General features: G+C 39.8%; 1 protein-coding gene across 2 annotated transcripts in view; it reads right to left on the minus strand.

Moving 5' to 3' along the window:
* The window catches only part of ARAP2 (ArfGAP with RhoGAP domain, ankyrin repeat and PH domain 2), a 210458-nt gene that overhangs the window by 154066 nt on the left and 29789 nt on the right, over positions 1–26603 (minus strand). The window contains exons 3-7 of one of the 2 annotated variants that reach the window (XM_030564509.1): positions 25451–25515; positions 21219–21298; positions 16718–16806; positions 15494–15856; positions 8782–8851 (exon numbers count right to left, since the gene is read on the minus strand). In XM_030564509.1, coding sequence (XP_030420369.1) covers positions 8782–8851; positions 15494–15856; positions 16718–16806; positions 21219–21298; positions 25451–25515 — 667 coding nt within the window. Of the gene's footprint in view, positions 1–8781; positions 8852–15493; positions 15857–16717; positions 16807–21218; positions 21299–25446; positions 25516–26603 lie in introns of those variants that run through there. The other variant, XM_030564510.1, reaches the window with a different exon arrangement.

Consider the following 26603-nt stretch of genomic DNA (forward strand, 5'->3'; position numbering starts at 1 on the left):
TCAGTTTATTTTTATTTGTTTTGTATTTTATGTCAAAGGCACTGGAGTGCCATGCAGATGTCTTACTGTATACTTTTATAAAATCAAAAGATTGTTAATCTATTGAGTTGCATAACAGAAATGTATATATGCAGGACAATATACAAATGCTGCTGAAATCTATCACTCCAAATATTTATATGGACCTCGCTACCATAATTTCAGAATGCCTCACATTCTGTGTTGGATTTTATCATCACAAAACCCTGTGACTTTGGGAAATAGAATCCCCACTTTTAAATATGGGGAACTGAACACAGAGTAGATAAAGAAGCAGCTTGCCCAATGAAGTCTGTGACTGAGCCAGGAACTGACCCTATAACTTTAGAATCCCAGTCCAGTGCCCTATGCACTAAACCATTCTTTTTATGCACACTTAGGGTATGTCTACACTACGGGATAATTCCAATTTTACATAAACCATTTTTGTAAAACGGATTGTATGAAGTCGAGTGCACGTGGCCACACTAAGCACATTAATTCGGTGGTGTGCGTCCATGTACCAAGGCGAGCGTCGATTTCTGGAGCATTGCACTGTAGATAGCTATCCTGTAGCTATCTCATAGTTCCCGCAGTCTCCCCCGCCCATTGGAATTCTGGGTTGACATCCCAATGCATGATGGTGCAAAAACAGTGTCGCGGGTGATTCTGGGTAAATGTCATCACTCAATCCTTCCTCTGTGAAAGCAATGGCAGACAATCATTTCGCGCCCTTTTTCCCTGGATTGCCCTAACAGACGCCATAGCATGGCAACCATGGAGCATGTTTTGCCTTTTGTCACTGTCACCGTATGTGTACTGGATGCTGCTGACAGAGTCGGTACTGCAGTGCTACACAGCAGCATTCATTTGCCTTTTCAAAGTAGCAGAGATGGTTACCATCCCTATTGCACTGTCTGCCATTGTAAATTGGCGATGAGATGACAGTTATCAATCATTTTGTACCGTTTGCAATTGAAAATTGGCGATGACAGTTATCAATCATTTTGTACTGTCTGCTGCTGTCATGGGTGCTCCTGGCTGGCCTCGCTGAGGTCAGCCGGGGGCACATGGACAAAAATGGGAATGACTCCCCGGGTCATTCCCTTTTTTATATTTTGTCTAAAAATAGAGTCAGTCCTGCCTAGAATATGGGGCAAGTCTATTAGAGAGCCGGAGAGCACAGCCACTCTGGGTCAGAGCCTCAGAGATCCCGCAGAAATGATGAGCTGCATTCCATTCTAGGGGGTGCCTCTGCAACAACCCCACCCGTTGATTCCCTCCTCCCATACCCCTCCAGGGCTACCGTGGCAGTGTCCCTCCATTTGTGTGATGAAGTTAAAAAGAATGTAGGAATAAGAAACACTGACTTTTTAGCGAGATAAAGAGCACTCACGGGCTGATGACAGTTTTCCATCATTTTGTACCGTCTCCCATCAGGAAAGGAAGGGAAGGGGTGCTGCTGTTCAGCGCTGCAGCACCGTGTCTACCAGCAGCATGCAGTAGACATACTGTGACACTGAAAAATGGCAAGAAACTATTTTTTTCCCTTTTCTTTCACGGGGGGGGGGGGTGCTAGGGGGGGTAAATTGATGAGATATACCCTGAACCACCCCGACAATGTTTTTGAACCTTCAGGCATTGGGAGCTCAGCCAAGAATGCAAATGCTTTTCGGAGACTGCAGAGACTGTGGGATAGCTGCAGTCCTCAGTCCCCACTCCCTCCTTCCATGAGCATCCATTTGATTCTTTGGCTTTCCGTTACGCTTGTCACGCAGCACTGTGCTGAGTCCCTGCTGTGGCCTCTGTCTATTATAGCCTGGAGATTTTTTCAAATGCTTTGTCATTTCATCTTCTGTAACGGAGCTCTGATAGAACAGATTTGTCTCCCCATACAGCGATCAGATCCAGTAACTCCCGTACGGTCCATGCTGGAGCTCTTTTTGGATTTGGGACTGCATTGCCACCCGTGATGATCAGAGCTTCACGCTGGGCAAACAGGAAATGAAATTCAAAAGTTCGCGGGGCTTTTCCTGTCTACCTGGCCGGTGCATCCGAGTTCAGATTCCTTTCCAGAGCAGTCACAATGGTGCACTGTGGGATACTGCCCGGAGGCCAATACCGTCAATTTGCAGCCACACTAATCCTAATCCGACATGGCAATACCGATTTCAGCGCTACTCCTCTCATCGGGGAGGAGTACAGAAACCAGTTTAAAGAGCCCTTTATATCGATATAAAGGGCCTCGCTGTGTGGACGGGTGCAGCGTTAAATCGGTTTAACGCTGCTAAATTTGGTTTCAATGCGTAGTGTAGACCAGGCCTTACATAGGTCTTACACTGTTATGTTTCCCCAGGCCTTTATGCCTCATTGGCATAACCAGCCCTTTTTTCATCTCAAGACATTTGGAACATACAGCTACTAGGTATGTGCAGATAGAGATGGACAAATGTGAGCAGCAGAAGCACAACCAATAGCAAACTAACATTGTACAGATGCTTCTTTTCTCTCTGCCACAAGTTACCTAGAACACTCCTCTCACTTATGACTCCTGTGGCTTAGATGTGATAGAAGATTATATCACACAAAGCACCTGAGCTGCACTTACCACCTTCACCTCCACCTCCACCGTCAACCTTATGCTATTTCCTCTCATGAGTTGAAATAGAATACCACAGTTGAAAGGTAAACATGCACACTCACATGGTCATGACATTGAATTTAGACTTGTTATGCTTGGGTTTTATCTATTCACCTGAATTTGAGACAGCAGAAAGAGCAAATAACTAATTTTAAACACAGTCTCACCCAATACAGGAAGAATATCCCAAAATTAAAAGTTACTGCAGACTTCCTTGGCTGAAAACTCACCTCCACTCTTTCACTAGAAGATCAATGCATTTAACAAAACCTAATATGGTGTTTTAAATCTCTAAGAAAGTTCAAGCAATTGCTGTTACACTAACTATTACATCTGAGAGAAAGACTCCCTCTGGTATAGCACGAGAAGCCCCTACACAAGGGGACTGAAAGTCCACAATGGACTGAGGGAATTGAGCTTGCTTATCTGGCCTCTAGATAGGGGAATGCAAACTCTGTTTTAGGGTGGGTAAACACAAATGACAAATTCTGAGCATGTATCAGCTGATAGAAAAGTGAAAAGTAAAGCTTTAGCACGGTGCAAAATCAGCACATCTTAACATCCAGCGGCACTCTGTACATATTGTAAAGGCAATGAAACTGCAATAGTTTATCAATTATTTATCAAAAGCTACTTCTCATGCACAGGAAATAAACGCCTAGTATTAAAAAAATTCTTTTCTGATCAGGACAATTTTCGAAACCTTTCTAAATAAGCAATCAAATGAGAAAGATTCAGCTATTTCCTTCCTCACAAGAAGTACCCATATTAATATCACAACAGGTCAGAAGTTCTCAGATGGAAGGATTTTCTGTCAGAGAGGGCAGATTCATCAAAATCTAGCCTTTTTGTGGAAGTGGTTTGATTTTGATTTAGGTCTGACAGAACCCAGACACAGCTCTGACAGAACCGTCCCTGGTTCCCTCACAGCTTGCCTGGCCGGTTCCTAAGCAGCCAGCCTGGAGAACTGCTGGGGGCCCCAGCTTCCAGGCTCCTGGCTCTTTGGCAGGCCAGACTCTGAAAGCAATGTCTGAGCCAGGAGCCAGTTCTCCCAGCTCTCCTTCAGCTCAGTAGGCAGAATTTTGTTTCAAAACAAACCATTTTGACTTTTCAATAACAACCACCACCTGCATTCTGTTTTACATATAATTTTTACATTTTTTGTTTTCATTCCAAATCACAATGAAATAAGATTCTGAAATCATACACGAAACGGATTTACCATTTTCAGTACAGCTCTAATTAATATGTCCCAGCTCCTCACACTTTTGAAATTACCTTACCATACCAACATTTTTGCTTTACTATAATTTAGGTTTCGTGGAATTGTAGTTCCTTCCATCAAAAACAGACAGCACATTGAGACAAAAAGAACATGCAGATTTGGTAGCTGAAGAGCAGCCTCAGATTGCATTTTCCTTTTATAAAACTCTCTCCGCTTAACCACACTCAGTTAAGGATGTAACCACACAGGATGTTGCTCACCACACTAGCTTGCTCAAGCCTATGTACATATAAGAAATGAGCAGCATCAGTGGCTCAGTGACGATCAGTATCAAGGACAATGACTGCTTGCAGGAAATTGGACATTTTTCTTCATATATTATATTTGGGTATGAGAGAAAGAAAAATGTGTACTTATTAAAAAAGAACCACTCTACTGGTTTGATATTGCTGAACAAGGTCAGAGAAAATGGTTCAGAAAACTCGATAAGACCCTCCTGCTTAGAAGGAATGAGTATAAGTGTGTGGGGGTGTCACACATACAACTCCCTCACTCCCTGCACCTCTTTATTTTTCTTTTAACTTATTTGCCATTTGGCAAACTTCTCCTTCTCACTCCGTCACCTTCTGCAAGTTCTCAATTAAAGTGAAGCAGACAAGGCAATTTAGCATATGTAGTGTTCCAAGATAAAATACAGAAATAGTTTTAAACTTCTCAGCATCTACCCAGCATTAGTATACATCTGTGAATGCTGTGTATGGTTAAAAGCTGCCAAGGACTAGCAGTAGCTACATAAAACTGGTTAGTTTGGCACCTCACAATATGGATTTGCTTATTATTAATTTGTGTTAGTATTTGTGAAAACAGTATGAAACTAAACATTTAAAATACAGAAAACATTCTCTGTCAGAGTAGAACCTGATTTCTGAAGATGTTGCACAGAGGAGCACACTGAACACCTGTCTTCACTGCAGCATTGGTTCCAGGTATAACTTGTGTTTCCCCAAACCCAACACCCATCAAAAATCTCTAGTTCAAGTTAAGTGGTGCTTTAAACTTGAGCGAGCTGCCCTGTCAGAGGTATGGGTTAAAGCTCAAGTGCTCTGGACCGAGAAATGCAGCTACTCTGTGCAGCTAATAAAATTCACACTGTGTTTCTTGAGTGTTGTTTTGAGTGTGACTGTTCTCAACCGAGCTATGTTAACTTGGGAGGTGTTAGTTTGAGTTATCCACACTCTAGTTAACACCACCATGAAGATAAGACTCTATATATACATAGACTCTTTAGATCGCTTTTAAAATAAAGGAATAACTATTAAAAGTGACTTGTGGGCTTACAGGCAATAAAACATTGCATTTTATCTCTGTTATCCTCAGCCTGCAGTTAAATCTCAAAACAAAACCCTAGAAGAAACACTGCACACATAATTCTCTCCCTGGTGAGAGGCTGAAACACACATACAGATTTCAGTCATGATGCTCAACACACTACTGGAAGGAACCCGGATACTACAGTGCACAGGGGTATTGCTGGCACATGATAGCATATATCACATTAGTAGATGGGCAGGTCAGGAAGTGAGGAAACACACTAACAGAATGAGATGGGTAGCCAGAAGTCACCTACTACAGGACAGGCCTAATAAGGAACATAACAGAACACCATTGGCCATCATGTACAGCCCCAAGCTAAAACCTCTCCAGTGCATAATCAATGATCTACAACCTATTCTGGAAAATGATCCCTCATTCTGACAGACCTTGGGAGACAGGCAAGTCCTCACTTACAGACAGCCCACCCACGTAAAGCAAATACTCACCAGCAACTACACACCACACCACAGAAACACTAACTCAGGAACCAATCCCTGTAACAAATCCCGTTCCCTATTCTGTCCCCATATCTACCTTAGCAACACTATCAGAGGACCAAACCACATCAGCCACACCACCAGGGGCTCATTGACCTGCACATCTACTAATATGATATATGCCATCATGTGCCAGCAACGCTCCTCTGCCATGTACATTGCCCAAACTGGACAATCTCTATGTAAAAGAATAAATGGACACAAATCAGACATCACAAATAGTAACATACAAAAGCCAGTAGGAGAACACTTCAATCTCCCTGAACATTCACTAACAGATTTAAAAGTAGCCATCCTGCAACAAAAAAACTTCAAAAAACAGACTTCAAAGAGAAACTACAGAGTTACAATTCATTGAACATCATTAATTTGGGCTTGATTAAGAACTGAGACTGGCTGGCTCACTACAAAAACAATTTTCCCTCTCTTGGTATTGACACCTCCTCATCAGTTATTGGGAGTGGACTACTTCTACCCTGACTGACTGAATTGGCCTTGTTCTCCATTTGTAAGGTAACTCCCTTCTCTTCATGTGCCAGTATATTTATGCTTGCATCTGTAATTTTCACTCCACACATCTGCAGAAGTGGGCGGGGGGGTGTTATCCACAAAAGCTTATGCCCAAATAAATCTGTTATTCTTGAAGGTGCCACCGGACTCCTCATTGTCAAGATATTTAGTGTAGTTAGAGATCTACAGGCTCTGCAATTATCTGCATAAGTATGACTATGTCACGTGGTCAGTTTGCATATGTATCCAGCAAAAATATGCTTTCCTAATCCAAGGGTGAGAAGAATCAGGGGCTAAGGAGATGTTAAGTCAGGCTTTTATAGGCTCCTTATTGCCTTGTTCCCCAAAACACATTCCAACCTATGCTGGGGTTTATGAGGGATCCTCAGAAGGCATCCTTATGACTGGCTTCTCCCATTCCTGCACCAAATGTGGTAAGCGCTGAGGTGGCAGGGAAGCTCTCATCCCAAGTGTTAATCTTCAATTATCTTTTTAATTGTTTTACCTAGTACAGATGTATGGCTCAATAAAATCGATAATAAAGTCAGTTTTAGCACCTTTTCTCTTCAACACATTAGTTACAATGGTGACCATGCTTCAGTTAAATGCTGAATTCTCTATATTGTTAGTGGCTTTTCTTTGTCGAGTGAATGCCAGATAGGACTAGTGATTCACTGCCATCTGAATCTTGAAATTATTCTATCACTTTCTCCATCCCCCTGATCATGCCTTACTTTTACATGGAGTATAACAAAGTAATCTTGGGTAGGCCTTCTCCCCAATTAATTTACATGGTGAAGATTCATGAAAAGAAATCATTCAGCTTTTGTCTAATCTCCTTATCCTCTTCAGTGTAGTCCTTATGCCCTGGTAGTATATCAGACCATTCTATGCTATAAATTTCTCATTTGTTCTTAAGGATCTAAATAAACATAATATAAAGTCCCTACAGGAGTTTGATTATTGGTCTCCACCATAGCTTTCAGAAAAGTCACAGCCTTTTCAAAGAGAGATGGACTTGGTCACTGATGTTTTTGTTTTAGACAGGCACTCCTACTGCTTCTTTGCCAGAAAATGCTCTTGGTGTTTCAAATAAACTCATATCCATATATTCTCAGCCCCAACACACACATACACACAGAGATGTGTGTCTTGAACTGGAGTTTAGTTCAGTTCATTTTCTTCTACTTAAAAGCAGCTCGGGATCTTGTGAACCATAGGGCAAGAGGTAGTCCTCTTGTGGGTGAATACTGCTTGAGAGATAGGAAGGAAAGAACAGGAATAAATGGCCAGCTTTCAGCATCAAAATGTCTAGGTACCCAGGGGATGAGTCCTGGAACTGATAGTGTTCAATATATTTAGCAGTGATCTGGAAGAGTAGTAGAAAGAAACGTTACATAAAACTCCTATATAACCAGTTATCAACAAGGAACAAGACGTCTTTTGATGAAAAGCTGATACAACTAAAACAAAACAGGTAAAAAGTTATTTTGTACAACATATATCAAAAGATAACTTACCTATGGAATTCACAGTTGCCAAGACAAATAGTTTAATAAGATTTTTCAACACAAGACAACACACACACACACACACACACACAGCAGTGGGAGTAACAAGAGCTGCTTCATTTACACTAACTGTGGCAAAAGTTTAGCAGCCATCAATTCTCAGGTTTGGAAGTATAAGCCAATAGCCAGTGAGGGTCAGGAAGAAATTCTTTCCACTCCCCAATTCCATAGCACTATACAGCTTAGAATACTGTTGGCTTTATATACAAGCGAACTGAGATAAAAGCTAGTCAGTCTTGTCCAATATGGTGATTCCCAGAAGAAAGTTAAAATTAGGAACAGAAACCACACACTGATTAATGAAAAAAATGTGTGCCAAATTCAATCCCTTTTTCAAGATTATCAGTGCTGATCCATCATGCTCAGCTTGCCATGACAAGCCAGGACAAAAAAGTCACTACCATTGGCTAAATAGAATTTGACCCTTCAGTGTGGTTTGCATGATCTTGTTCAGTTTTGCAGATTTTCTGCAGTACATGTCTCCTACAAAAACATCAGAAGTTCTGAGAATACGTCTCTGGAAAGGTCAGGAAGGGGATCAGAAAAAAAGAAATATTAGCTGAAGATCCCAACAGTATCTTCAAACATTTAATATAGTGTCACACCCTAATATTTTGCAAGCGAAAATACTATTTAGAAACAAGTTATAAACAAATACTAAGTTCTCTGCAGCTTGAGGTCTTCAAACCACAAATTGAAGACTTCAATAACTCGGACATTGAGATTAAGGGTTTATTATAGAAGTGGATGGGTAGGGTTCTGTGGCCTGCTTTGTGCAGGGGGTCGGATTAGATGATCACATTGGTCCCTTCTGACCCTAGAATGTATGAGTCTATATTCTTTTATGTTACAGTAAGCATAGCTCATCTGCACTTTACCTTTCCAGTTAATGGTAGGAAACCAAAACATACTTATTTAAACAGACACACACACACAGGTGCTTACCTTATCATTATTGTAATAAGAAATACTGTCTCCATCAAACTTAACCCAGCGCTTCTGAAACATACGTTTTCTGTAAATTAAAAATTAAATATTTTTAAATGATTATAAAAAGCAAGTTAGTACCACATTGAAAAGTTCCCAGTAGCAAATAGAGAACAATAGGATGAGTGGAAGCATTCAGTATTTAGTATTTAGGCCTAAACATTTACAAAATTAGAACAGTCTCATTTTTCAGTTCAGCCACATTATCTTTTCAATATTTTAAAATATTGATTTCAGATACACAAGAAAAAAAATGATCACTACCATTAGGTGCAGTGTTGCCAATTTATTTATGATATATTTCATATTTTTATAAACTTTATAATCTTCCCTATCACAACCACCTTTTTTAGTTATATTGATAATATTAAAAAATAAAAACTGAAGCACTTTTAGTAATTTACTTTTACAACTTAGTAGGCAATGAATTTTAAACCACATGGGATCTGGAAGAAGCAAGATGTTTTCTCTCACATCTCATCTCCCTATCCCTGCAGACAAAATCTACTTGTACTTCCATGTCAGTACATCCCACTAGTGGGACAGGAAGTGAAGGCCTCGTCTACTCAACGGGGTTAGGTCAAATTTAGTTGCGTTAGGTCAATTTAAAAATGACTGTGTCCACACAACCAACCCTGTTCCGTCGACCTAAAGGGCTCTTAAAATCAACTTCTGTACTCCTCCTCGGCAAGGGGAGTAGTGCTAAAATCGACTTTGCTGGGTCGAATTTGGGGTAGTGTGGATGTAAATTGATAGTATTGGCCTCCAGGAGCTATCCCAGAGTGCTCCATTGTGACCGCTCTGGACAGCGGTTTGAACTCTGATGCACTAGCCAGGTACACAGGAAAAGCCCTGGGAACTTTTGAATTTCATTTCCTGTTTGGTCAGTGTGGCAAACTCAGCAGCACAGGTGACCATGCAATCCCCACAGAATCGTAGAGCGTAGAATGTTTCTGCGCTCCCCCTATCATCTCCATCCATGAGGTTATCACAGATTAGAAGGCAAAAATAATGCACTCATGATGACATGTTTTCCGAGCTCATGCAGTCCTCTTGCAATGATAGGACACAGCTTAATGCTGTGGCATTCAGTGGCAGAGGCCAAGAAAGAATTAAGTGAGCACAAAGAGCGGAGGCAGGATGCAATGCTGAGGCTAATTGAGGAGCAAACAGACATGATGAAGCATCTGTTGGAGCTGCAGGAAAGCCAACAAGAGCACAGACCCCTGTTACATTCACTGTATAACCGCCTATCCTCCTCCCCATGTTCCATAGCCTCCTAATCCAGATACCCAAGAACATCGGGGGGCAGGAGGGAGAGGCTCCGGGCACCCAGCCACTCCACTGCAGACGATGGCCCAAGCAACAGAAGGCTGTCATTCAAACTGTTTGATTTTTAGTGTGGCTACAATAAGTAATGTGGCCTTGTCCTGCCCTCTTCTCTCACCCCATCCGGGCTACCTTGTCCGTTATTAATTTTTTTTAAAAAGAGAGATGAAGAATGAATGCATGGTTTCAAAAAAATAGTTACTTTATTTCAAAGAGGGGAGGGTGGCTGGCTTGCAGGGAATTAAAATCAAAGAGGACGAGTTTGCATCAAGGAGAAACACACACAACTGTCACACCAAAGCCTGGCCAGTCATGAAACTGGTTTTCAAAGCCTCTCAGATGTGCAGCATGCCTTGTTGTGCTCTTCTAATCGCCCTGGTGTCTGGCGCGAAACGATTGTCTGCCGTTGCTTTCATGGAGGGAGGGGCGACTGATGACTTGTACCCAAAACCACTGGCAACAATGTTTTTGCCCCATCAGGCATTGGGAGCTTAACCCAGAATTCCAGTAGGCAGCAGAGACTGCGGGATTTGTGGGATAGCTACCCATAGTGCACTGCTCTGTAAGTCGATGCTAGCCATGGTAGTGAGGACACACTCCGCCGACCTAATGCGCTTAGTATTGACACACAGTCGACTGTATAAAATCAATTTATAGAAGTCGATTTTTTAGAAAATCGACCAAATTTCATAGTGTAGATATACCCTAAAAGAAACTACTACTCAACAGCATAAGCCACACTCTACCATAGCCCGGAGGTACTGATATACTCCCAGAGTGTTTACCACCATCTTCAGCTGGCCAAGAGACCATAATCCTTCCTCTGCAACATGGACTCTGCCAAAGTAATTTTGCATCCATCACTTCCAGTCTGAATCTACCATTTAAGATACCTCAAAAGCTAGGACTGATGCAAAACATAGTTGCCTACTAATCACGTGGAAAAGGCTGACATAAGAGTGTCTGGTTCAGTTCAAACTTGTTGATCATCTACAAAGCCTTAAATGGTCTGGGACATTTTTGATGTTTAACACTGTTTATCTCCTTATGATCAGTCACGATGGTTCTGATCAGCTAAAATATTTTGTCGTCGGTTCCCAGGTGAACTTCAGAGAATGGGTGGCAAGTCATTCTTTATCGGAGGGATCTGACAACCAATATCTGTCTGTAAATTCAATCTCTGCTGTTCATAAACAGCAATAATAGACTGCAAGAGTTAATGAGAAACTATCCAATTTATCTTCAGTAATTTAAAAAAAAAAACTGTTAAAATCATTCTACTTCTGAAACTCTGCAGTTTTACAGCCACATTTTCTTGCTTTTCAAAACGACAAACTCCTGACTCATTGAAATAAATGGGATTTTTGCCATCGACCTCAAGGGAATCAGGATTTCACCCTAAATCTTTTTGTCATCCATGCTGGTGTTTCGACACACACAAATGGGGAAACCAACCATCTAAACAGGACAAACAGTGTAATTCAATATACAGTGTTCAAGTACAAAAAATAAGCAAATTGAAGAAACAATTTCTCCCAAAACTGTTCTAGAGACACTTAGGCATTTGTAACAAGAGAAGAATTTCAGATAGGTGTGTGTTTCTTTATGTTGATAACATCCCTTTAAAAGCCAGCCCCTCTCCGGCGCCCACCACAAGATGAACCCCTTTGATGAATTATTACTCAAATCAATTGTACATTTTATAGAATTATTATTGAACATAAAGCTATATGTGTACATGCCAAAGCCACAGAAGACTCTGAAAACATCCAATACTCCTTTATTCAATCTCTCATCAAAATGTTTGCTATCATCCAAAGAATGCTAAAACAGATTCTTAATCTAAAGAAAAATGGGAGCTCACCATGAGAAGTGTTACAAAGTAAACAGAGACAGTGGAAAGAAAACCTCTCAGATGAGAGCCACAGGAAGAAATGGCTGGAATAATAATATACTAGGACCCCTGAAAAAGTTCTGAAGTCCAAGTGGGCTCAGGAACTAGTGCAGGCAATCATGTATTCAGGTCCATGCCAATTATTTGCACCCTTATCCCTTCAGTCATCTGTCATGAGGCACACACTCCTTCCTGGGAATCTCTCAGCAAAAGTGAGAATGTTCCCCAATTTGGTTTGCTGCTGTCCTATCTTCAATGTTCCCAGAAGTCATAAGGAAAAGGAACACAAGATCCACAGGTACAGAGGATCAAGGATTGGCTGCTCCTCATGGAGACAGAGTTAAGGTTTTAGATGCCTTGGAGCCAGGGGTGAAAGTAACTTAAAGGACTTACCGGTACACTGGAGTCCTGAGCAGGGGGCAGGGCTTCAAACCACAAGAGGTGGGGCCTTTAAATCTCAATTTAAGGAGCCTGGGGCTCCAGCTGCAGTAGAGGCGGCTGGGAGCCCTAGGACCTTTAAATCACCTCCAGAGGCCCATGGTAGCGGCCCGAAGCCCCAGGGCTCCTGGCCATCGCCACTATCCCGGGGCTCTGGCAGTGATTTAAAGGGCCTGGGGCTCCTGTTGCTGCTGGGAGCTCCAGGCCCTTTAAATTACTGGCCAAGGGAAGCTGCTCCCTGACAGTATGGTCGGCTGTGTACTGGCTCTTGCCGGTACGCCGGACCGGACCGGCCTACTTTCACCTCTGCTTGGAACCCCAAGAGAGAAGTTTGAGAACCTGTAGGAACTGGCTCATTGCCATCTAGGGTGACCAGATAGTAAATGTGAAAAATCAGGACAGGGATGGGGGGTAATAGATGTCTATATAAGAAAAAGCCCCAAATATCAGGATCATCCCTATAAAATCAGGACATCTGGTCACCCTATTGCCATCCCCCCAAAAAGGGCATGTCAGGACACAGTTTACATGACCAACAAGCCATTTACCACCCACACTCCTATTCCCAGAGTTTGCACCTACTCAAGGCCATGGACTACCAAGTCCAATATGAAACAAAATTCCATTAAAAAAAAATATGCATTATTAACTGCAGTGATTTAACATGGTGTGTATTTTTTATTTAGTTGGGGATTGGTCCTCCGGAGGTCCCTTTCAACCCTGATATTCTATGATTATTAAGAGCAAATGGAGACGATAAACTCTATATAAATTTTTAAAAAATTACATGAACCTGAAATAGTCCATTCTGTTCATTAAAAATGTTGACGGCCCATTAGTTATCTGTATACGAGTTTCAATTCTAAAACCTATTAAACAGTTAATTAAACAAGAATGAGACCTCTCTCTAAAATCTCTTTTCCCAACATTATTTCCCTTCCTGCTAAATGTGTGCTTTGCTTTAAGATCAGTAGACTGTGAGAGTTTATCAAAACTTTAATTAAACAGCAGCAGCTCTGGTTTAATTAACTAACATGTATTTTATGACAACAATAAATCATAACTGTTCTCAACCTGAAAAGGCCAGTGTAAAATCCAGTTTCCATTAAAAATGTCAGTAAATCGTACAAGTACTACCTCAACATGCTGCGCAGAGGAAAAAGGAAATTCAATTTTATATACCAAGTAAACTGAGTGGCTTTATAATTTTTAGAGAATTAAGTGGAGAGAGAAAAATTGTGCTCTAATTTTAAGCTCCACCTTTGCAATGAACATAAAATAGATTTCTCAGGGTACAAGTTCTATTTAGTATCTCGTTACACAGCTTTTCTTAAAGTATGGGACACATACTTGGAGTTTAAATAGAGCACATGACTCAGTTCATTGGTACATGAATTACAATGTAAGTGTTCTGCACGGCTCTGGTAACTATTTAATGTTATGCCAGTTTGATATCTTTTGCAAACAGTAAATTCAAAGGAGAGCCCTGAGAATGATTAAAGGATTAGAAGACATGTTTTATAGATAGATCCTTGATAGACTCAAGGATCTCAATTTAGCTTATCAAAAAGAAGGTAAAGTGGCAACTTGATTACAGACTATATGTACCTACCTGGGGAACAAATATTTGATAGTCAGCTCTTCAATCTAGCAGAGAAAGGTATAACAGGATCCAATGATTGGAAGTTGAAGTTAGACAAATTTACACTAGAAATAAGGCATGAGTTTTTAAAAACAGTGAGAGTAATTAACCATAGGAACAATTTACCAGGGTTGTGGTGGATTCCACTGACAATTTTAAAAATCAAAATTGGATGTTTTTTCCTTTAAAAAAAAAAATGGGCTGCAAGGATTTTTTGGGAGAAGTTCTGTGGTCTGTGTTATACAAGAGATCAGATTAGATTATTTCAGTGGCCCCTTCTGGCCTTGGAATCTATGAATTAGTCGAATATCGTGTCCCATTCAGGTGCCCATGCTTCAAAAAAATGTGTGAACAAATTGAAAGAAAGTTCAGAAGAGAGAGACAAGAATGATCAGAGGTCTGGAAAAACTGCCTTAAAGTTTAATGTATTTAGTTTACTGAAGATAAGATTAAGTGACTTCATTACAGTCTACAAGTCCATACATGGGAAAGATGGCTCTTTAATATAGCACAAAAAGGTAAAAAGGAAAGTGATTCAATTATTAAAAAAATTAACCTAGTCAAATTCATATTATAAAAAGCTGCAAATTTTAACAGGGTAATTAACTATTAGAACAATTTAACTAGGATATAGTGGATTCTCCAGCCTTTGTGGTCTTTAAATCAAGACTAGATATCTTTCTAAAAAACAAACAAACTCAAAAAAGTTATGGACTTCAGGTGACGGATGATGTTCTTTTGTGCGTGCTTTGCAGAAGGTTAGACCAGAAAATAAATCGTGCCTCCTGAACTTAAAAAAAAAAAAAAAAAAAAAAAAAAAAAAAAAATCTATGAATCAGATCAGAAGATAGGGAAGCACTGGAACCAAAAAGCCTGAGAAACAGCAATGCTTCCAATCTAGGAAACGATTTTCATATGTACCTACAACAAGTCTGGTAAATGGAATCTTACAAACACCAGAGTCCATTGTAATTCTCATTGTGGTCCAAAGAAGAACTTTTCTAAAAAGTTTCAGGATAAGACACAATAACAATTTATAGCAGAATTCACAAGCTGTAATTTGTAAGGGCTTGCTAACTGGTTCATTAAAAAAAAAAAACCAACAAAAAAAACCGTATCTTTCCTTAAGTGCGCCTATCAATCAATCAATCTCTGTAATGAGCAACATTATTTCAAAAATTGAAAAGAATTCAAAAGAAAAAAACTACACCATATTTATTACTAATGTTCACATCTGTTCCCCAATAAACCATACTTTTTCCCAAAAGAAAACAATTACCCCCTATTTGGACTATAGACTAATATAACTCATTTTCATAACATGCAAACATAAGATGTATGAAATAATAATAGAAAAAACTACATACCCCTGAGGTGACAGTTTATCCAACCACCCTGTTTTAACCTTCTTTACCGACGATCCATAAAAACAGGCATAGGGTGTTATTGAATTGTTCGGGGTGATAATTTGTTTATCATCAAATGGCAGAAAATAAACTGATTCTTTAACAGAGTGTTCCAGATTTCTGCTTCGGTTCTTAGTAGGGAATGAAGAATACTTTTGGCCTTTATGTTTTTTTGTTCTTAAATATGGAGAACATTCTTCCACAGTAGTATATTCAGTTTCACTAGCAAGTTGTTCTGGAAACATAAATGTATCCTCTTGAGATATCAATTCATTTTTCACATGGTCCTCAGATGATGCTTTCCCTTTCTGGATATTAAATACACTAGAAGAAAAACAACAGAATTTTACTCTTGGTTCATTAAATATGTACATTACAATAATTATTATTATTACAGTTTTGTTTATTTATGCAAACAGTCATTCTAAATGCTATGAGGTTAGAGACCTTACACTGAAACAAACCACATTTATTTTAATAGTAACTAAGAGTGAATCCTACCATGCCCAATCATTGTTTAGCAGTAACACAATACTTATTGGTTCATTATGAGATTGGAATGACTTCCTGGGGTCTCTTCCCACTACAATCTTCTATGATTCTATAAATTTTGCAGAACTTCAAAGGGAATTCATTGTCCCCATCATACTGGACCCCAGTCATGTCTTTGGAGTTGTGGCCTGGTCTCTGTTTCCAAGTGAGACCAGGTCAACCTTTTAAAATCTTCAGTGGGCAAACTGGCATCAGTTGACAGCTCCCATATGTTGTAGATTGGGGCTGGAGCATCAGGTAAGTGTCACAGTCCCACCCCAAAAGTAAGTACTGGCATTGTTGGGGGGGAAGGAAAGATGAAGGTAGCATGCAGGCAATGGCCTCCTAGAAAATATCTAAGATAAATTTCACAATTTCCCTGCTTTCATGGGAGGGACTACCAGCAGAAGGCAGCAATTCAAACTACATCAACTTAAGTCTGAACAAAGATCAGGAACTGGGGGGCAGATGTTCCCAGATTGTTATAGAATACAAACTCTGACTGATTTTGGGGAGGAGTCAGATCTCCATAAACATGCCATCCTGATTGTGATCCCAGAGGTGCAAGTCAACCATTTTTACTGAATTTCAATGAAGAAGTTGATGACAGGTGTGAGAATAGGTTTAAACTTGTCCTTAATTCATAAGTAATACCATGATTTATCATGAAGACAATGCTCTTCAGTCACGTCTTTATCTTCAAGTTTTTCTTCAAAAGCCAAGAATTCATTTCCGCAGATTTCCTAGAAAGAAGAAATCAATTATAGAGACATGCATTTGGTTTGGATTGCTAAATTACCTCAACGTTTTTGCAAATATAAAATCAGGAATGCGACACCCCACATTAGTAAAGGTGCCACTATGACATTTAAGCACTTCTTCTTTGCATACAAGGACAGGTGATCTCAAATGCTTCCAAATAAAGACTAAATTACTTAAAGGTAAGTATTTCACAAATATTCACTTTTCCCTTTTTAAAAAATAAACTTCAGCTAACTATTTACTGGGCAGCCTCCAGAGACAACAAATTTAATCCACATGCATAAGAGAAAAAATACAATACCAAAAAATAGACAACAAAATTGATTACCTTGAAATATAACCAACAATATCTTTTCTACAATAACATTTTCTATGGTTAATGTCACAAGTTTAACTGCAGCAAAGAATCCTTTGGCACTTTATAGACTAACAGATGTTTTGAAGCACGAGCTTTCGTGGGTGAATACCCACTTCGTCAGATGCATGTAGTGGAAATTTCCAGGGGCAGGTATATATATATATATGCAGGCAAGCTAGAGATAATGAGGTCAGTTCAATCAGGGAGGATGAGGCCCTGTTCTAGCAGTTGAGGTGTGAAAACCAAGGGAGGAGAAACTGGTTCTGTAGTTGGCAAGCCATTCACAGTCTTTGTTTAATCCTGAGCTGATGGTGTCAAATTTGCAGATGAACTGAAGCTCAGCAGTTTCTCTTTGAAGTCTGGTCCTGAAGTTTTTTTTGCTGCAGGATGGCCACCTTGAGGTCTGCTATAGTGTGGCCAAGGACGTTGAAGTGTTCTCCTACAGGTTTTTGTATATTGCCATTCCTAATATCTGATTTGTGTCCATTTATCCTTTTCCGTAGAGACTGTCTAGTTTGGCCGATGTACATAGCAGAGGGGCATTGCTGGCATATGATGGCGCATATTACGTTGATGGACACACACGTGAATGAAACGGTGATGGTGTGGCTGATCTGGTTAGGTCCTGTGATGGTGTCGCTGGTGTAGATATGTGGGCCCAGGGAAGCATATAAATGAACCCATTTAAGCTTTGAATTGCACTCATATCCAGCTAAATGGCGATAGAAAGGAAGGTTTTAGTTTCCAGCATTATCGTTGCTGGAGAGAGGTGGGGTGTACATCAAACTTACATTTGAAGGTTGTATCTCGACAACAGAAAGACAGGCCAACCATAAAATACACACACACACACACACACACACACACACACACATTATATATAAAACTGACTCCTCAGATTGGACACCTTTTAAAAGTAGCTTCTAAAACAAGATTGTTTGACTTCTACTAAAGTTTAATCAATACATAAAACCATTTCTTGCTCAGGCAGCTCCTCAGACATCTCCACTCCAATCTGCTGCCTTCCCTCCTGGTTTAACTCAGGCAGGTTTCCAGTGAATCTTCAGTGTAGATAACCACTTGAATTCCCAGCTCCCTCATGTTGATTCATCTCTCAGCTGTAACTCCTTAGTGACTGCTTAATGGTTTCCCCAGACATTGCCCATATAAACTGCAGCCTATTCTTTCCAGCTGTTCCCTTGACACCTTTCCTGTCCCAACGGTGCAACATCTAACACCCAGCCACTTAGAATATACAATGATCAGGCTTTAACTAGTCCAGAATACTAGTTTGCTACATTTCACATATATATATATATACATATACACACACTCATATACATACATATACATATATACACACACACGAGTTACACAGACTTTGATAATTCTTAAGAACTATATAGTATTTTCTTATGCATTCCTAGGATTTTTGGACTATCTATAGCGTTTTCTGATTTTCTCAGTAAATTTTAGTACCTGTCTTTTCCCACCACAAACCATATTCTGATGCAGCCGAACATTAGTAGTATGTGTTACCTTTAACAACTTGGAAATTTTGATTATCCACACTAAGAATACCAGCTTATTTTTGGTCTGTAGAAAGTCTCAACATTATTCATGTTTATATTGTGAACAGTTGTATTTAATGAGATCTGAGTTTGTAAAGAAATAGCAATTCCATTCTATTAGGCAGATAATCCAATGTACATGGCCTGTTTAATGGTAGAATATTTTTACATGTAGTGCCTTTATAAAAAGAAGGAGATTGTTGATAACCATCTTATGTTTTTGTATTCTATTTTGTAAGTTTTCTAACCAGGGTAAGTAGCATTACCAATAAGTTTCAACATTCCCAATACTGCAAAAACATAACTTAGCAGATGAAAAAGACTTCTAGCCTAAATACAAGTATAGAAGATGCATTTTATTCATTTTTAAAGTATTTTCAGCCTCAAGCACAAAATTAAATAATCAGTGTTAGCAAGACATTCAGCACCAAATTGGAAGCTCATGTTCCGTTGCTTGCCCACTATGCGCCTAAATCCTTTTCAAAGTTACTACTTTCCAAGACACAGTAGCCATTCCGTAGATGTGGTCTGCGTTCCTTGTTCTTAGCTATATAACTTTACATTTGGTTGTACTAAGGCAGATCTTGTTTGAATTGGCCCAGTTTACCAGAAGATCCACATTGCCCTTTGTAGGACTATATTCTTCATTGCAAGGCCCGTGAGCCAATGGCAGCTCCCATGGACCCTAAGTTTGGCTTGCTAAGTTCCCTCTAAGCTGCGCAGCCATGCATCAGGCTATAAATAGCCAAACAGCAGCTATAAAGAGCCACGCAGCAGGGACCTGGAGAGGATAGAGGTAGGAGGTGCATGGGAACTGTGGAGGGGAGCAAGTTGGGGCTTGCAGGGCTGCTGTGGGCCTCTCCCCTGACCCCAGAACTCCCTGCTGCCAGAGGGGGCCTCTTCACCCGGAGCTCCTGTGCTGCCTTCCAGCAGGTGGGAGAAACAGCCCCTTCCCCAGAACTCCATGCTGCCTGCCGGCAGGGAGGAAAAAGAGCCTCTTCCCCTAGAGCCAGCTGCTGCTGGCAAGGAGAGGGCTGGGGGAGTCCTCTGGCCCCAGCCCCGGGGCAGCCTACCTGCACCCCAAACTCCTCATCCCCAGCCCCACCACAGAGCCCACATCCCCAGCCAGAGCCCTCCACCCAACATCTCAACCTTCTGTCCCAGCCTTGAGCCTCTTCCCACACTCCAAACCCTTCATCCTCAGCTCCACCCACAAGAGTGAAAAGAAAACAGAGGAACAAATTGACCAACCAACATTTGGACTCTCTTACTAGGATTGTGATGACAGATTACAAATACTACTCCATGAACAAAGTCAAGGAGGAACAGGCACACTTTTGGTCATCCAGTTTTTAAAGTAAGGTTTGCATTATTCTTTAAAAAGTTTACTCACATAGGTGCCTTTTTAATTCCATATATTTTCTTGGTTATTATTTTATAAAAGGAGTATCATTTATTGTACAAGTAAACTTTGTTTTAGTTACACAAGTGGCTCTGTAACATTAATCAGAAGGAATAGTAAGCAATGTGTTAATTTAGTAGTTGATGTGGCTCTCACATTGAAGGGTTTTTGCCAAAGTGGCCTCCAATTCAAAAATAGTGAAGAGCACTGATGTAGGATGTCATTATTTACCACTCCACCAATCTTTGCCTCACCTGCAAAATTTTATCAGCAGTGATTTTATATTTCTAGATCACTGTTGAAAATGTTCAACAGATTGGCGCCTAGTCTAAACTCTGCAGAACCCCACCTGAAATACCTCCATTCAATGAGGATTCCCCATTGACAACAACATTTGACTCCCCTATGAGAAGAGACAGATGAATAAGAGTGGACATGATAGAAGTATAAGGAAAATTTAATTCAGAGAAGGGAATTCAGATGCTACTATTTATCCTTTTGCATATTACAAGAACAGAAAGTGAAAAATCAAAAACACAACTAGTTTTAATACTGATAAGGAAATATTTTTATATAACACAATTGATCAGTGGACCTCATTCCCACAATATATCACTGAAGACAAGAGCATCCAAAGGAGAATTAGACATTTGATAATGAGAATACCTATAGTTACATTAGATACTAGGACAGCTTCACACTTGAATGTGTATACCAACTGGTTGGGATGAGTTGGAAACTTCTGTTGGGGCAGGTTATTCTATAAATGTCTGTTGCCAGATTTCTTGCATCTTCCTCTAAAGCATCTGGTATTGGCAACAGAGAATAGATTAGATGAACCACCAGCCTGATCTGGTATAGCTTTATTTCATGCAAGGCCTACTACTGCTGAAAAACAAAGTGCATCTCACTCTTCACTATATCAAAGTTACTAGTCCATTAAATATTTGTAGTACAAGTAATTCATATAATAGTGTGTGCGCACACATTCACACAGTAGGGAGTGTGGGCAACAAACAACATACTGCACTATACTATTTACACCAAGACCTTTCAATTTACCTTGGCATCTGCAAGGCTGTTGAAAAGAAAAGTTTCCCCATATGGAGAGATGACAGATGGCATTTCCTCACTGGAGGTTTCTTTAAAGAAAAAAGGAAAAAAGTTATATCAATAAGAAAACAGTACTGTATTTCAAATCTATATGGGATAGTGCTGTATCTTCAACATGTTTGCTGTTTACACTGCAGCAAATAAAAAGCAAAATTTTACTCTTGAATGGATTGGTCCTACGTGCAAATTTGCACTGATCTGTTTTTTAAGTCGATTTAGTTGTTTCAGTGCAAGTCTTTCTGTGGACACTCAGGGCCGGTGCTGCCATTTAGGCAGCCTAGGCAATCGTCTAGGGCACCAGGATTATTGAGGGGGCAGCATTTTGCCGGGGGGGGGGGCCGCAAGCGGCTCCAGTTGACCTGCCGCAGTCGTGCCTGCAGAGGGTCCGTTGGTCCGCAGCTCTGGTGGAGCTGCCGCAGTCATGCCTGCGGACGGTCGGCTGCTCCCACTGCTCCGGTGGACCTCCCGCAGGCATGGCTGCGGCAGCTCCATGGGAGCTGCGGACCCTCTCTGCAGGAATGCCTGCGGCAGCTCCACCAGAGCCACGGACTAACGGACCCTCCGCAGGAATGCCTGAGGCAGCTCCACCAGAGCCACGGGATCAGAGCGGGGGGCGGCAAAATGGGCATGCGCCTAGGGCGCGAGAAACCCTGGCACCAGTCCTGTGGACACTCACACCTATTCATAATAAAAATAGCTAAAGTAAACGTAGTTAAGATTAGTTTATTACTCACTTTAGCACAGTCAACTTTAGTCATTTTATTCTGAAGAAGGGGAGAGAGAGTTTCCATACACTGACTCACACTGAACAATTAAGCCAGCTTTAAAACACACCTTTTGTTATTTCAAAGCAGGTCTGTGTGTTGACCTGCTTTATGTTGCATTCTGGACTAAGGTATCTGAAAATTAGGGTGAAGGCAATGTTAAATTTGTTGCACTATACTCTGCAGTCTCTTCTCACCCAATCCTCACAATTGGATAGGGGATTTTCTTGGGGGAAAAAAAAGGTTAAAAGATTTTAAGCAACTTAAAACTGAAAAGGTTTTTAGGAATATATGTAACAATTTCTACTTGTGCTACATTAAAAAAAACAACAACAAAAATAAAAGTGTGTGTGTTCTACCCACAATTTATAATAGTTTATTCTTTACAGAAAAAGGGAATGAAGATGCTGCATTTCAATAGAAGTTCTATCCTACAGACTATCCGTTAATTGTTCTAAAGAATGAGAACATTCTTCCTGCCCCTTGTTGAAATTCAGCATCTTAATTATTTTTCTCCAAGTTATTTCTATCATCTTCCTCTGACTTATTCTACTGTCTCACTCTCAACGACATTTGGACATATCAGTTTTAAAGTATCTGTCAAACTGCCTTTGGACTCTTTAGTTTTCAATCAGAAGCCCTTTTTGCCGCTCCCTCATTTTCTGGCAAAGGCATATTTCAGCACAATGTTTAGGTTCCAGTTCAGTGTGATCTATTTGCTTGACATGAATATGTCTGAACTTGAACAGGAATTGTTTTCAGTGAGTTAAAGTAACTTGTTTATAAAAATGACTGAGCAGCATTGCTAACCTGTTCCTGTGTCACTGTGGAACACTAGAAATTCTTCTTGTTCTTATTTCCTCATGATCCTATAAAACTTAATAACTAATTAAATGGTATTAGGTTATTTGGGTTAGACGTGAACCCTTTGCATACATTGTTCATCTAAGATAATTTCCGCTTACAAATACCCACTTTACTGGTTAGTATAAAATACATTGAAATCCAAGGATTAGGCAAGTAAAAGTGGATGGAGGAAGGAGGGGAGAAGAAAAAGAAAAGCTTCCTAACTTCCCTTTATTTAAAAACTGGGAATAATTTATAAACAATGATATAAAACTAGCGCTATCAAGAGATTAAAGAAATTAATCGTGATTAATCACACTGTTAAACAATAACAGAATACCAATTATTTAAATATTTTTGGATGTTTTCTACATTTTCAAATATATTGATTTCAATTACAACACAGAATTCAAAGTGTACAGTGCTCACTTTATATTTTTTTATTAAAAATATTTGCACTGTAAAAAACAAAAAATAGTGTATTTCAGCTCACCTAATACAAGTATTGTAGTGCAATCTCTTTGAATCTCAATGAAAGTTGAACTTACAAATGTAGAATTATGTACAAAAAATAACTGCATTCAAAAATAAAACAATGTAAAACTTTAAAGCTACAAGTCAACTCAGTCCTACTTCACTCAATTGCTCAGACAAACAAGTCTGGTCACAATTTACAGGAGATAATGCTGCCCACATCTTGTTTACAATGTCACCTGAAAGTGAGAACAGGCATTCACATGGTACTGTTGTAGCCGGTATCGCAAGATATTTATGTTTCAGATGATCTGAAGACAGGGGTGAAAGTAACATCCCACACTTACTTGTATGGGGGCCGGGGCCGGTTCCGGCTCCAGCCCCCAGAAAGGGCAGGGTCTCAGGAGGAAGGGACAGGGCTGGGGGTCGGCATCCCCCAGCCAGCCCACCCGCACTGCCTGGCCTGTGCCACCCAGGGCTCCAGCAGCGATTTAAAGGGCCCAGGGCTCTGGCCACTGCTGCGGTAGCGTCAGCTGGAGCCCTGGGGCCTTTTAAATCACAGCCCCTGGGCAGCTGCTCCTTTTGTCCCTCCCCATGGAGGCAGCCCAAGCGGGGGGGAGAAAAGGGGCAATGGTATTAAAGCGCTGCCGTGGAAGTGCTTTAAGCAGGCTCCTTTGCCGCAGCCGCACTTTAACGTCAGCTGAGTACAGGCCGGTACTGGCGGCCACTTTTTATCAGTACGATGTAATGGCTTATACTGGCTTACTTTTACCCTGGCTAAAGATTCATATGTCCCTCCATGCTTCAACCACCATTCCAGAAGACATGTGTCCAATGCTGATGACAAGTTATGCTTGATAACAACCGAAAGCAGTGCAGACCAATGCATGTTCATTTTCATCATCTGAGTCGGATGCCACCAGCAGAAGGTTGATTTTATTTTTGGTGGTTCAGGTTCTGTAGTTTCCGCATTGGAGTGTTTCTCTTTTAAGACACCTGAAAGCATGCTCCACACCTCGTCCCTCTCAGATTTTGGAAGGCACTTCAGATCCTTGAACCTTGGGTTGAGTGCCCTATCTATTTTCAGAAATCTCACATTGGTACCTTCTTTGCATTTTGTCAAATCTGCAGTGAAAATGTTCTTAAAATGAACATTTGCTGGGTTATCATCTGAGATGGCTGTAACATGAAATACATGGCAGAATGCAAGTAAAACAGAAGAGGAGACATACATTCTCTTCCAAGGAGTTCAGTCACAAATTTTATTAATGCATTTTTTTTTAAACAAGCATCATCATAATGGAAACATGTCCTCTGGAAAGGTAGCCAAAGCATGAAGGGGCATATGAATGTTTAGCAGATTTGGAATGTAAATACCTTTCAGTGCCTGCTACTAAAGTGCCATACAAACACCTGTTCTCACTTTTAGGTGATATTGTAAATAAGAAGCAGTTAGCATTATTTCCCATAAAGGTAAACAAACTTGTTTGTCTTAGTGATTGGCTGAATATGAAGTAGGACTGAGTGGACTTGTAGGCTCTAAAGTTTTACATTGTTTTCTTTTTGAGTGCAGTTATGTAGCAAAAAAAAAAAAAAAAGTCTACATTTATAAGTTACACTTCCATGAAAAAGAGACTACACTACAGTACTTGTATGAGGTAAATTGAAAAATACTATTTTATTTATCATTTTTACAGTGCAAATATTTGTAATAAAAACAATAATATAAAGTGAGCACTGTACACTGTCATCTGTGTTGTAATAGAAATCAATATATTTGAAAGTGTAGAAAAATATCCAAAAATATTTAATATATTTCAATTGTTATTCTATTGTTTAACAGTATGATTAATCACGATTCATTTTTTTAATCAGTTAATTTTTTGAGTTAAAGGTGTAAGTAAACTACGATTAATCAACAGCCCTACATAAAACATATGGTAACATAGATATGGTTACTTGCTTGGTATTATATTTATCTTTCCTTCCCAGCTTTCTAGATTTTTCTAAAATAGTTCAATATCAATTTCTGGTAAGTTATTTAAATGGGATATGTTCTCTCAATTTAAAATATAAACATAACTGCATTCAACTCACTTTTCTGTGAAGTTGGGCTCCCAGAAATATTCAAAACATCCACATTTCTTCCTTCCTGCAGAGAACTTGAAACAAACAAAGAAGTTGAGTAATGTTTGTCAGAGAGTGTACATAACTTTCATGTAGCAACATAACATGCAGGTTAAAACAACTACTTAAAACATGCCAGCCACTTGTGTGTTCTTAATTCTAATTCTAAGTCTGGGGAGTGGGGGAGAATAACCAGAACAATATAAAAATTAAAGAACAACTCAGACTCCCTTCTTTGTACATATCATACTGAATATTTTATTGAGCCTAGCATAAGCCTTACTTTTTTCAATTTGGCCTAATTACATTGTCTAGTTAGAATTTTGTACCTTTTTCAGATATTGACTATTTAAGTAATAGTGTATTAGGGTCCTCATTACAGTCTAGGGAAGCTTTGTCATGGATCAAGCCCTAGAAGAGAGCAGCATCTCCAGTCAGGTAATTTTCAGAGAAAGACCAACATTAGCCTTAAATAAAAATCAAATGGGCCTTGAATGATACAGAGGAAGTAGGATCCCATGCTCTGAGCTGCTGAAAGGATTTTGCTCAAAATGTCTTGAGTTCAAAAGGTAATTTTCTTTTTCCGGAAGATTTTTGTTTGCAAAACGGTTTAATTTATAACTGTCTTCAATCAAAAGATAGCAATAGCTATCAATAGCCACTGTAATATAATACTCATGACTGCCATTTCAGGTTTCCTAGATGGCAAACAAGATTATAGTTTCATATGCATTCTATATTACTGTATAGAGTAATATTTACTACTGTGCTGTCCTATGAATACTTTAATGCAGATTTTTAGATGTGAGTATATAGTCATCTTCGTACGGCTAAAGCCAAGCATTTTCAATATTACTGAATTCTCTGTATGAATGCCATTAATCCTCATTATAATTTGCACAACACTATGATTTTGAATTTGCTAAGGGGCAGCTTCTGAAAAACCCTGCATTAGAAAACTACGGTTGTTCTTTCATATTGGTGAAGAAGGAAGCTCTCCAATAGCATTGCAATCTCTACCACTAATTTGCTCTGTGACCTTGTAAAAATCAGTGTCTCTATGTTTTTATTTCCTCATCTGTGAAAATGATAATATGGATCCTTACTTAGCCTTTTTAAAGTG

Source organism: Gopherus evgoodei, chromosome 5 (assembly GCF_007399415.2).
Source record: "Gopherus evgoodei ecotype Sinaloan lineage chromosome 5, rGopEvg1_v1.p, whole genome shotgun sequence".
Lineage (NCBI taxonomy): Eukaryota > Metazoa > Chordata > Testudines > Testudinidae > Gopherus > Gopherus evgoodei.